Here is an 18750-nt window from a genome sequence, read left to right on the forward strand (position 1 = left end):
CGCACTTTGCCCTCGGTCCCTAGCGGCGCCTGGCCACGCCCCCGGCGGGTGGAGTCGGGCGGGGCGCCGGGCAGGTTCCTCAGCGTTCCGCGGCGGCGGCAGCGGCGGCGACGGCGACATGGAGAGCGGGGCCTACGGCGCGGCCAAGGCGGGCGGCTCCTTCGACCTGCGGCGCTTCCTGACGCAGCCGCAGGTGGTGGTGCGCGCCGTGTGCTTGGTGAGCCCGGGGAGGGCGGGCCGAGGGCACCCTGGGGACCCCCCCCGTCGCCAGGCCCGGCGGGGCCCCTAGCCCACGAGCGCGACAGGTGGCGGCGGCCGCGTCCGGGGCCTGGCGGCGAGCGGGGCCGGCGTCCAGCGTCCCGGGCCCCGCCTTCCCGCCCTCCACAGTCTGTCCCGCTGTCCCCTCCCGGTGCCGGGTCCCGCCACCCACCCCACCCCCAGCCTCGCGCCCCGACGCGGGGTGTCCCGATCTCCGCAGGGAGCGGGCCCCTGCCTCGCTGGCAGTGGGAGGAGTTTGGGGGCAGCTCCCGGACAGGTGGCCCGCACGCCGCGACTCCCAGATTGGGGAGTTCACCGGGACGGGGTTTTCCGAAGCCACGTGGGGTAAGGGAGGGGGCGGGGGGCGACCCAACGCCCGGAAACAGGGTGTCCTTCCCACTCGGGGCAGGCCACGGGTCCGCTTTCCCACCCGAAGTTGAGGGACCCCAAGATGTACCCCCTCCCTGTAAGCTGGGCAATACCTCCAAAACCAGGTTTTGTGTGTGTGTGTGTGTGTGTGTGTGTGTGTGTGGGAGGGGGCCTGTTCTTGGACAGCCAGCCCTGAAAGCTGGAGGGGTTGGCATGAGGGGGCAGGCAGAGGTGGGCCTGCTGTGCCCAGACCATGCCTGGGCCTGGAGCTTCTGAGGTCCTCCAGGGCGCCCACACCAGCTCCCAGCCAGGCTGTGGGATCTGACCGCCTCTGTCCTGGGCTGTGTCCAAGAATCAGGTGCCCAGTGGGTCGGGATGGCAGTGCCAGGAGTCCTGGATGGGCACCCTGCTCCCATCATCCCGGAGATCCGGCTTCATCTCCATCTGGGGGCGGGGCCTGTGACTGCCAGCTCCAGAGCCCTATGGAGAGCTCCCTGGGACGACAGGGCAGGACTGGCAGGGGAGAGTCCTGGGGCCATCCCAGAGGGATCCTGATGCTCACAGACCTGTCCCACACCTGCTGAGGTGGAGCAGGCGTGGGTGGTGGCCTTCAAGTTTAGGGAGGTGGTATGGGGCTCTTCCCAAGGGGCTGGAGCTCCCCTACATTCACCCTGGGTCCTCCAGGTGTCTGAGTTCAGAGCTGTATCCACGGGCCTGAGTTAGTCCCCTTGTAGTGCCCTGTGCACGCAGGGCCCTCTGTGGGGTGGGAGACAGACTGGGAGGGACCAGGATGCCACAGAGGCTGCAAGTCCTTGTGTGGAGAAAGCTGGCCAGGCTGAACCAGGGAGGGTTCCAGGGGTTCCAGGAGGTGAAGACACAGGGGCGCCGGCATGGCCTTCCCAAGAGGGCCTGTCCACCTTCACCAAGGTGTTCAGGCAGAGGCTGGGCGCTGTAGAAGTGACTTGGGCTGAAGGTGACGGGGGATGGGTAGTCTTTGTGACTTGGCCTGTCTTGTTTAAACCTCTTTCAAGGTGAGGTTGGGCTGGGGATGGAAGGACTGCCCTTCATCCATCAGGTACCTAAGCAGAATGATTCCTGCAGGCAGGCCGATGGGGCAGGAGCAGCCCCTGCCTAGGAGGTCCCTGCCCATTCCCCACCCCTCCCCGGTCCAGGATTCCCAGGGGCAGGCCCCCTGGTGCCTGCAGATTCTCATCCTGGGGTGCATCAGGAAGCACTTTGCTCATCAGCTCACCTCCACAAGTTTGGAGGGGCTAAGATGTCAGCCTCCAAAAGGGGACAGCAGGCTGGGTGAGGTGGCTCATGCCTGTAATCCCAGCACTTTGGGAGGCCGAGGAGGGTGGATCACCTGAGGTCAGGAGTTCCAGACCAGCCTGGCCAACATGGTGAAACCCTATCTCTACTAAAAATACGGGTGTGGTGGAGGGCACCTGTAATCCCAGCTACTAGGGAGGCTGAAGCAGAATTGCTTGAACCCAGGAGGCAGAGGATGCAGTGAGCCGAGATTGCATTATTGCACTCCAGCCTGGGCAACAAGAGCAAGACTCCATCTCAAACAACAAAAACCCAAAAGGGGACAGCAGTGGTGGGAGAGGCCAGCATCTGTACACCCCATCAGGGTCCCCGCTGTGTGTGCCCCTCAGGCGGCCACCAGCCCTACCAGGTCCTCCCCTCCCGGCAGGTCTTCGCCTTGATCGTGTTCTCCTGCATCTATGGTGAGGGCTATAGCAATGCCCACGAGTCTAAGCAGATGTACTGCGTGTTCAACCGCAACGAGGATGCCTGCCGCTATGGCAGTGCCATCGGGGTGCTGGCCTTCCTGGCCTCGGCCTTCTTCTTGGTGGTCGACGCGTATTTCCCCCAGATCAGCAACGCCACTGACCGCAAGTACCTGGTCATTGGTGACCTGCTCTTCTCAGGTATCTGCCTGTAGCACCTCCATTTGATCTTGGGGGAGGCATTAACTCTAGGGTTCCGCAGCTGGGAGGGTCTCGGCCTCTCTGGGAGGGGCAGGGAGCAGCTCACTCCTCCAGGGCATTTTTAGGAAAGGGTTTTCAGCTAGTGTTTCTCCTTGCTTGAATGGCACCAGCCCTGCCTGGGGTAGCTAGAAGCTGAGTGGACCTGCAGCACACCCGAACAGACGGGCTTTGCCTCTGCCCCTTTTGTCCCCTAGGCTGTCTGCTGTGACCCACCCTGCCAAGGCCCGAGTGTGGGGGACTTTGAAGGTGGATCCCGGCCCGGCTTCCAAGTCCTCCCCTCCATAGTGTGGAAGCTCCCCCGGGAGGTCCCTGCCCTACCTGCCCGCGTCCCCTCCCAGAGTCCTGGAAAGCCCCTCCCTTTCCATGGAACTGACGCTTCACCCGTCCTCCCCCAGCTCTCTGGACCTTCCTGTGGTTTGTTGGTTTCTGCTTCCTCACCAACCAGTGGGCGGTCACCAACCCGAAGGACGTGCTGGTGGGGGCCGACTCTGCGAGGGCAGCCATCACCTTCAGCTTCTTTTCCATCTTCTCCTGGGTAGGATGGCCAGGGGCCGGTTCTTGGGCAAAGGGTGGTGGAGGGTGGGGTCCCCCACCCACCTGTACCCTGCTGTGCTCCCCCTGCAGGGTGTGCTGGCCTCCCTGGCCTACCAGCGCTACAAGGCTGGCGTGGACGACTTCATCCAGAACTACGTTGACCCCACTCCGGACCCCAACACTGCCTACGCCTCCTACCCAGGTGCATCTGTGGACAACTACCAACAGCCACCCTTCACCCAGAACGCGGAGACCACCGAGGGCTACCAGCCGCCCCCTGTGTACTGAGTGGCGGTTAGGGTGGGAAGGGGGACAGAGAGGGCCCTCCCCTCTGCCCTGGACTTTCCCATGAGCCTCCTGGAACTGCCAGCCCCTCTCTTTCACCTGTTCCATCCTGTGCAGCTGACACACAGCTAAGGAGCCTCACAGCCTGGCGGGGGCTGGCAGAGCCACACCTCAAGTGCCTGTGCCCAGAGGGCTTCAGTCAGCCGCTCACTCCTCCAGGGCACTTTTAGGAAAGGGTTTTTAGCTAGTGTTTTTCCTTGCTTTTAATGACCCCAGCCCCGCCTGGAGTGGCTAGAAGCCAGCAGGCACCCATGTGCTACTGACAAGTGCCTCAGCTTCCCCCCGGCCCGGGTCAGGCCGTGGGAGCCGCTATTATCTGCGTTCTCTGCCAAAGACTCGTGGGGGCCGTCACACCTGCCCTGTGCAACGGAGCCGGACCAGGCTCTTGTGTCCTCACTCAGGTTTGCTTCCCCTGTGCCCACTGCTGTATGATCTGGGGGCCACCACCCTGTGCTGGTGGCCTCTGGGCTGCCTCCCATGGTGTGAGGGCGGGGCTGGTGCTCATGGCACTTCCTCCTTGCTCCCACCCCTGGCAGCAGGGAAGGGCTTTGCCTGACAACACCCAGCTTTATGTAAATATTCTGCATTTGTTACTTAGGAAGCCTGGGGAGGGCAGGGTGCCCCATGGCTCCCAGACTCTGTCTGTGCCCAGTGTATTATAAAATCGTGGGGGAGATGCCCGGCCCTGGGATGCTGTTTGGAGACGGAATAAATGTTTTCTCATTCAGTCTCCAGTCACTGGTTGAGCCACAGCCTAGGGGTTGGAGGAAGACTCCACTCTGGGTACACCCTTAGGGGCTGGCTTTATGGAACTTGTATTTTGAACAAGGCAGTGGCAGTCCGCCCCCTCCAGCCTGCCTGGCTGGCCCCCTTCCCTCTATCTGGGGTCGCATTCCGCACAAGCCTTTCATCAACATCTTAAAATAGTAACTGTGCTCAGCTTGTAAACAAGATGATTTTTCTGGCCTGCAGTGCCAGGGTCCTGCTGCTCCCTTCCTAGAGTTGGGGTGGGGGTACCTGGGAGTTGTCGGTGAATGCCCCTTTCCCTGTAACCTTTCCCTCTTGGCCCTTTCTTAGCACTGAATAGGGGTACCATAGGTAAGACCAGGTTTCTACCTTCCTCCAGGGTCAGCACCTCTGGAGCCTTCCTGGGACACGGCCTTGGCCGTCCAGCCCACCCCTCGGAGATTAGGCCCATCTCTAAAAGAGGTCAGGGCCCTAAAGCAACTTCTGGCTTCTTCTTTTGAGCAATGACAGAGGGAGCTGTCATCGGCAAGTCCCGATTGTTTAAAAATCCCCAGTACGAACTAACAGGGCACTGCTCCCAGCCTCACCCAATGGCTTTGGCTTGGGACACATCACTAGCGAAGGGGAGAGGGAGGCTGGGGAGGCCCTGGGAGTGGTGACCCTGCCTGCGCAGGACACACCTTACCCCAGCGATGCTTGACCCCAAGTGAGCTGCCAACAGCCCATCTCTGAGGCACAGCTGAGAGATGTCTTGACTCCTGAATTACCAAGAGTTTGTTTCACAAACAAAACCTGACCTCACAGGCCCAGCAGGCAGGACAGTGCCTCGTCCTTCCAACTGGGCCCCGGGCTCCTCTGTACACCCATTTTTGTCCTGACACTGGCCCAGACAGGAAGGCAGATGATGTTCCGCTTAGGACACACCCCATGATCATTTCTCAGTTCAAGGGTTGTGGTTAAGAGATCAGTATTACTACAGAAAGATCTGGGGGCCAGGTGCAGTGCCTCACGCCTGTAATCCCAGCACTTTGGGAGGCCGAGGCAGGTGGATCACTTGAGGCCAGGAGTTCAAGACCAGCCTGGCCAACATGGTGAAAACTCGTCTCTACTAAAAATACAAAAATTAGCCAGGTGTGGTGGTACACGCCTGTAATACCGGCTACTTGGGAGGCTGACGGGGGAGAATCACTTCAACTGGGGAAGCAGAGGCTGCAGTGAGCAGGGATTGCATCACTGCACTCCAGCCTGGGCGTCAGAGACCCTGTCTCAAAACAAAAGAAAAAAAGATCTGGAAGAAAATCCCCACTCAAATCAAGTTGGAGCTGTCCACGAGACCCAGGGAAACCCAGGTGAAAGAGAAATGTGCGTCCACCAACCAGTGAATTTTCAATTAGTTAATTTCATACGCTACAGCAGAGGCGTGGACCCTGCCCTCTCCACACTTGAAGAGATAAGCCCCTGGGATCCAAGTCCCAGCAAGGTTGGTGCCACCCATCTTGGTGAAAGATGCTGTTGTTCCTGTGGAAACCATCACCAGAGGTAGGAAGGGCTTTGAGCCCAAAAGGAAACAAGAGGGCGTGAATCCAGGCCATCCTCAGGGGAGGGCGGGAGCCCATCCCAGGCAGAGAGGCCTAAGCCTCAGTGTGGGCCAAGGCTCAAAGGTGCTGGCACAGGCTTCCCAGGGAGAACAGAAACTCAGCAGTGAAAGCCGCAGAGGGGAAGAAGCAGGCTGATGTCAACAGCGTGGGGCTCTGTCCCTCACCCCAAGGAGAGGGAGTGTGCCAGATCCCAGGCCACCAAGCGGGGCCAGCTCCAGCCTGGGCGATCGTCCCAGCGGCTGAGAGGGAAGCTTTAAGCAGGCCAGTGGGTAGGAGAGGAGGGAGCATGCGGCAGGTGGGGCAGCCACACAAAGGAGAGTTCCCAGAAGGCCAAGGTGTGGTCACCCTCCACGCCTCCCGACTTCCTCCTGGAGTGGCTGGGCAGCATGCAGGGCAGCGTCCAGTAGGCGGCAGTGGCAGGAAGGGAGCGGGCGGCCCTCGCAGGCCCCTCAGTTGGCGGGGCTGCATTGCAGAATCTGCTGTGGGGCAAAGAGCTTCCTGGCAGCCACGGCTTCCCCTGGCTTTCCTGGCACTGGGCAGTTCTCTTTGTTGTCCGGCCCGGCAGGCTGGCCCGAGGCCTTCTTGAAGTAGCAGAGCCGACACACGGAGTGGTACTTGTCTGCTCCCCCAATCACCTCGACCTGGCCGCAGGGACAGGGGATGGGTGAAGGGCCAGGACAGGAAGGAGGCAGAGCCATACCCCCACCCCGCCGGCCCGCAGGGAAGGCAGGTGGAGCTACCTCCTTCTCTGTGCCGAGCCTCTTGGTGTAGGCGGCTTCCCGGAAGCACTCCATGCACACCGCCGTCAGCTTCACCACGCTCTCGGCCAGCGGCACCAGGTTCAGGATGGCCCCAAATGGCTGCGCTCCCATGGAGAGACAGAGGGCGCTCAGCCACCTTACCAGGTGGGTTTTTCTTTTAAACCCTCTGATTCACAAGCACTGAAGCCAGGAGAGTTTGCTCTGACCTTAGTCCTTCCCCCAACCCCCAGAGCACCATGCCCGGCTCTGTCCCTTTGCCAATTCAAAGCACCTGCCACAACAGATGGCACGCAGTCTGCACAGACCATGGAGTCCCTCGGCTCAGCCAAGGCCTGAGCAGCTCGGCCATACCCCTGTGGTGGCTGAGCCCTGGTCACCCAGAGCTGGTGTCTCTGTGCCCATCCAGAAGCCTCTTGCCCTCCTTGATCCCAGCTCCAGACCTGGATCAGACGCCTTACCTTCCTCTGGAAGGTCCCATCCAGTGCAGCCACAATTACGGTCTTCCCGGCGTTGGCCATGGCCTCGCAGAACTCCACGATGTCAGGGAACTGGAAAGGGCACGTGGAGAAAGAGTGTGAGAGCTTCCACCCCAGCAGCAGCTCCCTGGAGCCCCAGCGAAGACGCGGTCAGATCTGACAACTCCGGCCATTTGGCCCGGAGTAACTCTTAATTCTCCCACGAGGCTACCCAGGCCGGGGGACTGTGTCCACCTGCACGCCCCCCAGCAGACGACAGGTACATCCACAACTGCGCAGCCCCTTCCCCCTGCAGCCAGCTTCCCTCCAAGTCCAGGTACCCAGGACTCAGCACCGGACTTCCACACCAGCTGTGCTGTTTAACACTGCAGTGGCCAAAGGCCTGCTGCCTTGGGCTCGGACACCACTCTTCGTTGGACCCATTATCTGTGTGACCTTGGCAATGAATTAACGTCTCTGAACCTGTTTCCTTTTCCTTAAGAGCAAGGAAGGTCCTGTTGTTTAAGGATGGAAGGCCCTAAGTTATATACATGCTCTTCGGTGAATAGGTGGGCGCTTTGTGCTCTTGCCTCCCCCGTTTTAAACAGGTAATGTGCCTTGAGAAGGGGCGGGGGTCCTACTGGCTATTTACAGAGCAGGATGACACAGCACAGCCTTCTAAATTCAGGGCCTGCACAGAGCACATTTACTGTGTAAATCAAACTTCACTTTGGCCCAGGGAGAAGCTGAAACTCTGGCAAGTGCTCTGGTGATTCTCATCAATCAATCATATCACTCTTAGCTGGTTGAGTTCGTATGTCCAGACTGGCCTTTGGGTTGGGTGAAGCAGGGATGTCCTTGTCCTTGGGTGCAGGGTCTCTCTCCCAGGGCCACTCAGGCTTTCTCAGCCCAGGTACTGAGGTTTGAGGTTATTGAGACGTGAGGGCTTAGCAAGGTGAGGACTAAGGGGTGGCTGGAAAAATTCCAGTGAGATCCAAGCAAAGCCCAACGTGACTGATTGCGCTCAGCTGACTGCAGGGGTCTCTGGAGAAGGAAACCCAGAGACTCCAGCACGCCAGGGCCCCTCCCCACCATGCACTCGTTCCCTCTTTTTCTCTGAGGACTCATGACATGTCACGAAAATGCAGCTCCCAGCCTGCAAGGAGCTGTGGGCCGGCACACCTCCTGCGCCAGGGGCGCGCCCCCTGGAGGGCTGACGCTGCCATCGCTGCCATTTGAGGCTGGATCTCGCTGTGTCCTGTGCACTGTAGGGTGTTGGGCTGCGTCCCTCACCCCCACCCATTAGATAGATGCCAGGAACACGCCTCCCACCCCCCAGCTGCGACAAAATTGTTTCTAGTTGTTGTGAGATGTCCCCTGGGTGGGAATGGAGAGGGGAAGAACCCTCCTGAGTTGAGAACCTTGCTCCTTCACCCTCCACATGAGGGTAGAAGGCAGACCCCAGACTCTCCTGCATCAGGGTTTCAGGATGAAGGTCCTCAGCCCCCACTCACTCCACCTCTTGACCAACCTCAGGCTGAGGTCCATAGTCAAAGAGCTTGGTTCTTCCACCCGGCACTTCCCCACCCGTCCAGCACTTCCAGCGATCTGCCTGCCTCAGCCTCCCAAAGTGCTGGGATCACAGCACCCTCTGTGCCAGACCCTAACTTTTCCTAGATTAAACTTATTATAGATTGCATGTCTCTAACCTGAAAGGCTCCAAAATCTGAAACTTTTTGAGCGCCCACGACAAGTGGAAAATTCCACACCTGACCTCATGGGACAAGTCACAGTCAAAAACTGTGGCTCACGCCCAAATTACTAAATATATAAAATTACTCTCAGGCTATGTGCCTAAGATGTCTATAAAACATAAATGGATTTTGTGTTTACACTTGGGGCTCATTCCCAAGGTCTCATTATATTATGAACATGCAAATATTCGAAAACCTGAAATCCGAAACACTTCTGGTCCCAGGCATTTAGGTTAAGGAATACTCAACCTGTATTACTTGTGTAGTAGAACAGAAAACACAAAAAGGTCTATTTTTTTTTTTTTTTTTTTTGAGACGGAGTCTCGCTCTGTCGCCCAGGCTGGAGTGCAGTGGTGTGATCTCAGCTCACTGCAAGCTCCGCCTCCTGGGTTCACGCCACTCTCCTGCCTCAGCCTCCCGAGTAGCTGAGACTACAGGTGCCCGCCACCACGCCTGGCTAATTTTTTTGTATTTTCAGTAGAGACGGGGTTTCACCGTGTTAGCCAGGATGGTCTCGATCTCCTGACCTCGTGATTCACCCACCTCGGCCTCCCAAAGTGTTGGGATTACAGGCGTGAGCCACTGCGCCTGGCTTTGTCTATTTTTTTTGAGACAGAGTCTCGCTCTGTCATCCAGGCTGGAGTGCAGTGGCATAATCTTGGCTCACTGCAACCTCTGCCTCCCAGGTTCAAGCAATTCTTGTGCCTCTGCCTCCCAAGTAGCTGGAATTACAGGTGTGTGCCACCACGCTTGGCTAATTTTTGTATTTTTAGTAGAGATGGGGTTTCACCATGTTGGCCTGGCTGGTCTCAAACTCCTGACCTCAAGTGATCCGCCCGCCTAGGCCTTCCAAAGTGCTGGGATTACAGGTGTGAGCCACCGTGCCCAGCCAGAAAAAAAGTTTAAAAAAATAAATCAGAGCTCCTACTATTGCCAAGCGACCCTGCAAGCCCACCACACACTGTGCAGCTGTTGATGCAAGGGTGCCCACCCACCACCAGCATCTGAAGCACAGCACCCCCAGCTAGGAGCTTCAGGTTTTCCAGAGATTTCCAGGTGAATCTCTCTTGGATGCCAACAGTTTCTACAGAGCAGTGTGAGCACCTGTGTGTCTCGCCCGGGGTACAAAGAAGCACAGAAGCTTCTGACCCAGGGCCTTCCTCAGGACAGCATGGTGGCTACTCTGTGAAAGGCTTTCCCTGCTGACCCAGAAAACGGGAACAAGACAGGTTAGGCTGGGCTTCATCCACTGTCCACGTAGACAATGAAGGAGCGAAGGACAGTCCTTCTGCTGGGTCCCATGCTAGGAACCCCTCTCCTCGATCTAGAACTGCTTGCAGTGGGAAGACCCTGAACTTCTTTTGTTTTGTTTTGTTTTGTTTTGAGACTGAGTTTTGCTCTTGTTTTGCCCGGGCTTGGAGTGCAATGGGGCGATCTTGGCTCACCGCAACCTTCGCCTACCGGGTTCAAGCGATTCTCCTGCCTCAGCCTCCCAAGTAGCTGGGATTACAGGCATGCGCCACCACGCCCGGCTAATTTTTGTATTTTTAGTGGAGACGGAGTTTCTCCATGTTGGTCAGGCTGGTGACCCGGGACTTCTTGAAGAGAACAAGGGCACACAGAGGCCAGGGCAGAATGCTGATGTCTGGGTAGGGTGTAATAAATACTCACTGAATGAACTCAAGTTTTACTTGCTGGCCAGGGAGGAAGTAGACCGAGAAATCCCTCCTATAGGCTGAACAGGGGACAGGACTTAATACGCTGGCTCCTGACTCAGGGCATTTGGATGTCGAGGAAGGAGAAGGGAAAGGTTTCTGCCTCGGGGGTCTGGGTCAGCCTCTGTCAACAAGGTTTACGCAGAGCCAGGAGAACAGAGCTATTGAACAACTCACAGCGGCAGGTCTGAAGGAGGAAAAGCCTTGCCAAAGCTGAAGCTTCCTTGTTCTGAGAGGGCCACGTCCCCAAAGCTGATGCAAAATCCCTGGATGCATTCTGAGGCCACAGTTTGGGAGCAAAAGAGAACAGCTGCAGCCCTATTCCCAGCCTGGGCTCACTTTCTCGCCGGGAGTCCCTCAACCACGGGGCAGCAACAACGACGTCTCCACGTACGCAGAGGCATGGGGGTGCTCAGGGGCGCACCTCTGAAGGTCAGAAACGGAATGGCCATACCCAAGCAGGGAGGAGATGCCAGCTGCCGGGTGGTCGGGAACCCAGAGCGGACACTGGCAGCCTCAACTCCACAGGGCAGATGCCCCGCACAGGGGAAGGGACCCGTCAGCCTCCCCATGGGAATGGAATTTGCAGCTGTGACTCATACAGAATGTTGGGCAAGAACAGAACCAGGAAGGCAGGACTGGCCTTTTGAGGGGACAGGCCCTGTGACGTCCGGGCAGGGTATTCAGGCCAGAGCGGCCTGGCTCTGTGCTGGGAGGCAGGGCAGGTAGAGATCTCGAAGCACTCACCAAACAAACTCATTTATTCTTCCTCCAGGGTATAGAACTAGACTAAGTGTGGCCAGGCGTGGTGGCTCACGCCCGTAATCCCAGCACTTTGGGAGGCTGAGGCAGGCGGATCACCTGAGGTTAGGAGTTCCAGACCAGCCTGGTCAACATGATGAAACCCCGTCTCTACTAAAAATACAAAAGGTTAGCTGGGCATGGTGGCAGGAGCCTGTAATCCCAGCTACTTGGGAGGCTGAGGCGGGAGAATCACTTGAACCTGGGAGATGGAGGTTATAGTGAGCCGCGACTGCGCCACTGCACTCCAGCCTGGGCCACAGAGCAAGACTGTTTTTAAAAACAAACAAAAAAAGAACTGGACTAAGTATACTAAACGTATAGGTGGCCCTGTGCCCAGGTTCTAGTCTTTGAAAGATCAGCAGAAGTGACGTTTGCAGCTTCTGGTCAGGCCCATGAAAACCTCACACCCAGGGGCTCCGCCACGTCTCTCCCCTTCCGTGTCTGTATACAGCCAGCCAGGGCGACCTAAACCGCCTCGTGGGCGGCCTCCCCATCAACCGGACTAGAATCACGTAGGGGTCTGTGAGCGAGAAATAAATTCCTGTTATGTTTATATCAAACCACCACATTGTGTACTTCGAGGCAACCCTAAAAGTACCTAAGAGGTCAAGCCTGCTAAACCCCTTGGAGAGAGTTTCAGTTTCATTCTTTGTGATAAACTAACAAAAATAAAATCTCCAAAGCAGAGGAAAGAAAACTAAGATAACAGAAAATAACCCAGAAACTCAACCACAGAATGTGTTCCTGAGGAAATAGAAAAATCTGGAAAAGTCTAAGAAAAGATTTTCAGAAACATAATGGAAGGAACAGCATAAATTTAAAAATAACCCAACAGTAAGTAACTTGTCAAACAAAACAGAGCACGATGAATTAGAGCAGCAGATGTAAAAATAGTCACTGAAACAAAACACACTCTGGAAGATGGAACCCAGAACACCTCAGAGAGGGATGAGGAGAGAAATACCTGAAGTGATAATGGCTTCATTCCTTCCCCAGAAATGAAAAGGCACACCAGCTATAAAGCAGGATCAATGAAACAAAGCTTCCCCTACACACATTGTGCTGAGAGAGAACAGATAGAATACCTGACCAGAGGTAACACTAGAGAGATGGCGGCCTTCCTCTGAGCAAAAACACAATGACCAGCGCTGCCACTTTTCAAAGCAACAAGATCAAGACCAGGCGTGGTGGCTCACTCCTGTAATCCCAGCACTTTGGGAGCTGAGGCATGCGGATCACCTGAGGTCAGGAGTTCCAGACCAGCCTGGCCAACATGGTGAAACCCCATCTCTATTAAAAATCCATAAATGAGCTAGGCATGGTGGCACGCACCTGTGATCCCAGCTACCCGGAAGGATGAGGCAGAACTGCTTCAACCCAAAAGGCGGAGGTTGCTGTGAGCTAAGATCACGTCACTCCACTCCAGCCAGGGCAACAGAGCAAGACTCCATCTCAAAAAAAATAAAAATAAAAAAGGCCGGGCACGGCGGCTCATGCCTGTAATTCCAACACTTTGGGAAGCCAAGGCGGGTGGATCACCTGAGGTCAGGAGTTCAAGACCAGCCTAGCCAACATGGTGAACCCTCGTCTCTACAAAAATTAGCCAGGCATGATGGTGGGTGCCTGTAATCCCACCTACTTGGGAGGCGAGGTGGGAAAATCGCTTGAATCCGGGTGGCAGAGGTTGCAGTGAGCCGAGATCACGCCATTGCACTCCAGCCTGGGCGACAGAGTAAGACTCCATCTCAAAAAAAAAAAAAAACCCAAACCCACACAAGATCAACCTACCTCTTGCTGCCCAGCTTAAACTAGATGACAAAAGAAAGATTTCCATACAAAGACTGGCAGCTTCCCATCTATACCTCCTGGCTGCAAAAACTACTAAAAAATGTACTTCAACAACAAGAAAATAAACGTATAAGAAACAAGCAAAAGGAACCGTGAGGCAAACCAAACATTACTCCCCACCTCCCCCTTTTTTTTTTGAGACAGGGTCTGGCCTTGTCGCCCGGGCTGGAGTGCAGTGGTGCTATCACCACTCACTGCAGCCTCGACCTCCCAGGCTCCATCCTTCTGCCTCAGCCTCCTGAGTAGCAGGGACCACAGGTGTGCACCGCTATGACTGGCTAATTTTTTTTTTTTTTGGTAGAGATGGGGTTTTACTATGTTGCCCAGGTGAGTCTCCAACTCCTGGGCTCAAGTGATCTGTCCACCTTGGCCTCCCACAGGCTGAGATTACAGGTGTGAGTCACTGCATCTTGCCAGTAAATAGATATATGTATTTTTAAAAAGGTACAATGGCCAGGTGTGGTAGCTCACGCCTGTAATCCCAGCGCTTTGGGAGTTCAAGGGGGGCGGATCACCTGAGGTTGGGAGTTTGAGACCAGCTTGACCAACATGGAGAAACCCCATCTCTACTAAAAATATAAAATTAGCTGGGCGTGGTGGCGCATGCCTGTAATCCCAGCTACTCGGGAGGCTGAGACAGGAGAGAGTTGCTTGAACCCAGGAAGCAAAGTTTGCGGTGAGATTGTGCCATTGCACTCCAGCCTGGGCAACAAGAGCAAAACTCCGTCTCAAAAAAAAAAAAAAAAGGTAAAATGAATCCTACATGACTATGACACCATGACAGGGAAACTAGAAAGGGGCCTTCAGAGGGTATTCCAACACTAGTTGTAGCTATTTAACCTTGTTATTTTACTAAAAGATCAGATAACTTCCAAGTCAGTGAGGGAAAACGGGAGGACAGAGCGGGAGCTGGCAGGAAGAGTGATGCCAAGACAAGCCAACTTACAAACTGCCCCTCGTCGATGCCTATGACAGCCACGCCCAGGGCCTCCTGGGCCACGTCTCGGAGCAGGCAGGCGGGCAGCGCCTCCATGGTGTTCCTGGGAAGAGAAAGCCAGAGCGTGAGCAGGGCCAGGGAGGCCAGAAGCCACGATGCAGGGGCCAGGGAATGGCACTGTCGTGACCACCCGCTACCTGCAAAGCAGGCTCAGTGTTCACCCAGCCGGGCTTTGAGAAGTTAGCACCTATGGGAAAGGCCCTCGTCCAGAAAACCAGTTATTTATTTATTTTTTATGAAACAGAGTCTTGCTCTGTCACCCAGGCTGGAGTGCAGTGGCGCCATCTCGGCTCGCTGCAATCTCTACCTTCCAATTCTCAAGGGGCTCAAGCGATTCTCCCACCTCAGCCACAAGAGTAGCTGGGACTACTGGCACACACCATCACACCCAGCTAATTTTTGTATTTTTAGCAGACATGGGGTTTCACCATGTTGGCCAGGCTGGTCTCAAACTCCTAACTTTTAAGTGATCCACCTGCCTTAGCCTCCCAGAGGAAAACCAGTTATTTATACAAGCCACTTCACTTGATGCTTTGGATTAGAAATTAGTAATGTCCAGTACAAAGCTCAATGAGACTAAAAACTCTTCCACTGTTCAGGAGCTGGGGGCAGACTAGGCCAACTTCATCAGGTACCAGGGCCCATGATACCATTAGGGGCCAGCCAAATGTTTCCTTTTAAAATTCAGAAGAATGAATAACTAGAACTGGGCCTGGGTTATATTTGTCTTTATATTAATTATGTTGCAAAACATAAATTTTTAAAATCCTGTATTCTGGCCAGACACAGCAGCTCATGCCCGTAATCTTCGGGGAGGCCAAGACGGGAGGATCACTTGAACTCAGGAGTTCGAGACCAGCCTGGGTAACACAGCGAGACACTGTGTGACAAAAAATGTGAAAATTAACTGGGTGTGGTGGTGTGCGCCTGTAGTCCCACCTGCTCAGGGGGCTGAGGTGGGACGATCACTTGAGCCCAAGGGTTTGGGGTCACGTAACAGTAAGCTATGATTGAGCCACTGCACTCCAGCCTGGGTGACAGAGAGAGACCCTGTCTCAAAAACAAACAACAAACAAACAAAAAAACATACTTTACAACTATTGTTTCATTATTACCTTGCTATAATCCTACTTCGAGTTCTGGAAAGAATGTGTGAAACAGTATTTTGGGCATTTTAAATTCCCTCTTCCCTCCCTAAACAGAGAAAGACAAAGTGAGGGCAGGTGGGAGGCCAGCTGTGGCCCCTGCAAGGGCAGCCTCTCGAGCCATCAATGCTGCTGGCCCAGCCTTGGCCTCTGTGGCCCGTGTTAGAGATGACTTGTGACACACGGGCAGAACTCATATTTAATCCCGGATCTGACTGACTCTAGAAGTTGTACTTCCAACAGCTGGAACGAAGTGACGTCCTCTGCTTTCCCTGTCCCCACCAGGTGTAACACCACCCTGTGCCGTGGACATCGCATCTTAGGAATGAGGAAGCAAATTTGGAAAAGTAAATGACCTACATCAGACAGCATGGTCAGGAAGTGCGGTTACATTCCCACACGCAACTCCAAGCCCCAAGCACCCTCCACTCCACCACCATCTGGCTTCAGGAGCCCCTCAGCTCCCACCGAAGGCCACATGCCGGGTGGATCTGTTCTCTGCACAGCCATAGCAACTCTCGGATACAGCTCCCAGCCAGGGCTCTGAGGCCGAAGCCCTATAATGTGTGGCACAGCATGGCTTTGCCACTGGGTGCCCAGGTGGACAAGTCCAGAGGACCGAGCAAAGCGTCTCAGGCTCAGAAACATCACGCCCACATCTGCTGCCAAGGAAGTGAATTTAACTCCCGACCTGAGGTTGCAGGCGGAAATGTCCAGCGAGCTCAAACAGCTACACATAAAACAGGGAAGCGTGAAGGCTGCCAGGTGACGGGGAGCCAGCCAACAACGGACAACTAAAAAATTAAACAAAAATCAACGTGCAGGCCAAACCAAACCAGTCTGCAGCCTGTGTGAAGCTGAAACCCTACAGCAGTTTCTGAACACTGGCAGGCTCCTGACATTTGGGGCCAGCTGGTTCCTGCATGGGGGCCGTCCTCTGCACCGTAGGACCCTTAGCAGCAGTGTCCCCGATCTCTACACATTAAAGCCCAAAAGCATCCCCTCCCCCCTCCAGTTGCAACAACTAGAAATGTCTTCAAACATTGTCAAATGGACCCTGGCGGCAAAATCACCCTCGGTGGAGAACCACTGGCTCCAGCCCAGGGAGTGGAGAGTGTGCGCTACCTTGCCAAGCACCTTGGAAAGTGTGCTGATTTGAATCATTCAATGTCAGGTCAGCATGATTAACCATCCCCATTAAAGAGAGTTCTAACAGTGTGTCCTGTGCCTTGTGATTTTCCACTGGACAGGACTGCAGGGGGCAGGGACTGACCGGTCATGTGTGCAGAAGCTGCTGCTGTAGCGAGTGTCTTTGGCATACTTGATTACCAGGCACTTGTACTGAGCAATCTGGAAGCGACGGACGCGTCTCATCAACTCTGTGCTGCAAGAGGAGAGAGGGTCAGGTGAGGTCCACAGCGGGAGGAGTGGGAGAAGGAGACCGCTCCCCAACAAGCCTGGCTCCTCATTGTCCCTAGTGGTATGCAGACTGAGCCCACCACAGCCAGAAAAGAGCAGGGCAGAGCAGGCAGGGTATAATATCCCTACAAAGAGGGTCGGAAGTCAGAATTCTCTATGGGGAAGAGGTCCAGGAATGGTACTCAGGTGGTCCCAGGAAGTGTGGGAGGAGTAACCTTCTCCAGGATGTAGTGGGGAAGGCAGAAGCAAAGGCTACATGTAGAGGGGACCTGAGACTGCATTCCAAAGTAACCTCATCCCAGAGTTGTTCCCAGAGTTCAGAGTTTTTCTTTCTTTCTTTCTTTTTGGGGTGGAGTCTCACTCTGTTGCCTAGGTTAGAGTGCAGTGGAGCAATCTCAGCTCACTGCAACCCCTGCCTTCCGGGTTCAAGAGATTCTCCTGCCTCAACCTCCCGAGTAGCTGGGATTACAGGAGCCTGCCACCATGCCCAGATAATTTTTGGTTTTTTTTTTTTCAGTAGAGATGGGGTTTCACCATGTTGACCAGGGTGGTCTCAAACTCCTAACCTCAAGTGATCAACACACCTCAGCCTTCCAAAGTGCTGGGATTAAAGGCGTGGGCCACCGCACCTGGCATACAGCTTTTCTAAATTAATTTCAGAAAGTCTTTGTGTGCAGCGTCAAAAGCACTTGCTTCTGGGTCCAAGAAGTCCAACTCTGAGCCGCATCTTCCTGAGCAAGGGGTTTGAGCTGAAGTGATCCCCAGGGCCATAAAAGAATGTTGGGGCAGGGCATGGTGGCTAACATCTGTAATCCCAGCACTTTGGGATGCTGAAGTAGGAGGATTGCTTGAGACCAGGAGTTCAAGACCAGCTTGGGCAACATAGCAAGACCCCAGCTCTACAAAAATAAAATAAAATTAGCTGGGTGGGGGTGGGGGTGGGGGTGCACACCTGTAGTCCCAGCTACTTGGGAGGCTGAGGTGAGAGAATTGCTTGAGCCCAGGAGTTTGAGACCAGCCTGGGCAACATAGCAAGAACAAAAACAAAACAAAAAGAATGGTGCGTGGGTAGTTTACTCAAGAAACTCACTAGCCCCACCCGGGTCAGGGAATGGTCCTATCACCTCAGGAGAGCAGAGGCTCCATGGCTTCAGACTCCTTGGTTTAGAAAGCGACTGCGTTTCCTTGGCCTTATAAGGAAACAGCCACATTGAATAGGGGTGTACAAAAAGGCCTGGCCTACAGTGGACACAACTGCTTGCCACCTTCTCAGAGGACTTGGTGGGGAAGACAGCTAAGCTGTAAGCAGCTGCCACCAGCTCCAGGAGGGAGTGGCGTCCACACAGGACGAGGGGCGTGGCCTGGGCAGAAGAGGGCGGAGACTTCCTCCTGGACTGTATTCAAGGGAGGAGGAGCATGCCGGGCGGGAGCTGTAGGAGGCTGTGCTGGTCCATCTAGGGGAAGGGAAGGGACAAGGGGTCCCGGAGAAGAGGAAGGAGCTCCACCCCAGCCCTGCGAAGCCATTACCTTTTTCCTGAGAACATCGGCCCGAGAATCACCTAGGAGAAAAGGTGAGGTCATGTGAGGGCCCGCCCTGCGCGGATGCCTGGACACAGGCTATCACCACCACCCCCTCATCCCCAGCCACGCGCAGGGCTGGCCCCCGCACCTGGATCTGCCCCCGGGTCTTGCTGGGGGAGCCGGGCAGCACAGTGGGCAGGTTAATGCAGCTCATTGCGCCTCCGGGAAGTTCACGAACCCGACTACTCTCCACGGCCGTCCCGCAGTAAGCCCCTGGTTCCCGCGCCGACCGCCTTAAACCACGGCGTGCTGGCCAATCACGAGCCGGCCCCGCCGCCATGGGGCCAATCAGCGCCCGGCCGGTGACCTGGCGGGAGATTTGGCCGCAGCCCGCCCCCTCGTGGGAGGAATCCGGGACGTGCGCCCAGGGACTGGGAGGGCCTGGAAATCAGGGCGATGGACGTGGCTGATCGGGGTGGGGCC

At 55.6% G+C, this 18750-nt stretch overlaps 2 protein-coding genes across 5 annotated transcripts; one reads left to right on the top strand and one right to left on the bottom strand.

Moving 5' to 3' along the window:
- The first annotated feature begins 6 nt into the window (after positions 1-6).
- SYNGR2 (synaptogyrin 2) lies at positions 7-4230 on the top strand. 3 transcript variants are annotated; one of them, XM_034942994.2, is made up of 4 exons: positions 7-217; positions 2327-2564; positions 3020-3159; positions 3249-4230. In XM_034942994.2, the coding sequence occupies exons 1-4, from the start codon at positions 119-121 to the stop codon at positions 3444-3446; spliced, it is 675 nt and encodes a 224-aa protein (XP_034798885.1). In that variant the 5' UTR covers positions 7-118; the 3' UTR covers positions 3447-4230. The 3 variants fall into 3 exon arrangements, with proteins under 3 accessions (XP_034798885.1, XP_034798884.1, XP_034798886.1); XM_034942993.3 differs by having other exon boundaries at positions 46-217; positions 3020-4230; XM_034942995.4 differs by lacking the exon at positions 3020-3159 and having other exon boundaries at positions 46-217; positions 3249-3319.
- Positions 4231-5629: 1399 nt separating this feature from the next.
- On the bottom strand, positions 5630-18737 carry TK1 (thymidine kinase 1). Of its 2 annotated transcripts, XM_003818273.5 has the most exons (7): positions 18416-18734; positions 18274-18305; positions 16601-16711; positions 14132-14225; positions 7068-7157; positions 6589-6708; positions 5630-6489 (listed from the first exon to the last, which is right to left on the bottom strand). In XM_003818273.5, exons 1-7 carry the CDS (start codon positions 18605-18607, stop codon positions 6298-6300), a joined length of 831 nt encoding a protein of 276 aa, XP_003818321.1. In that variant the 5' UTR covers positions 18608-18734; the 3' UTR covers positions 5630-6297. The 2 variants fall into 2 exon arrangements, with proteins under 2 accessions (XP_003818321.1, XP_034798887.1); XM_034942996.3 differs by having other exon boundaries at positions 5630-6708; positions 18416-18737.
- Between the last annotated feature and the right edge of the window lie 13 nt (positions 18738-18750).

Source organism: Pan paniscus, chromosome 19 (assembly GCF_029289425.2).
Source record: "Pan paniscus chromosome 19, NHGRI_mPanPan1-v2.0_pri, whole genome shotgun sequence".
In the NCBI taxonomy this organism is placed as follows: Eukaryota; Metazoa; Chordata; class Mammalia; order Primates; family Hominidae; genus Pan; species Pan paniscus.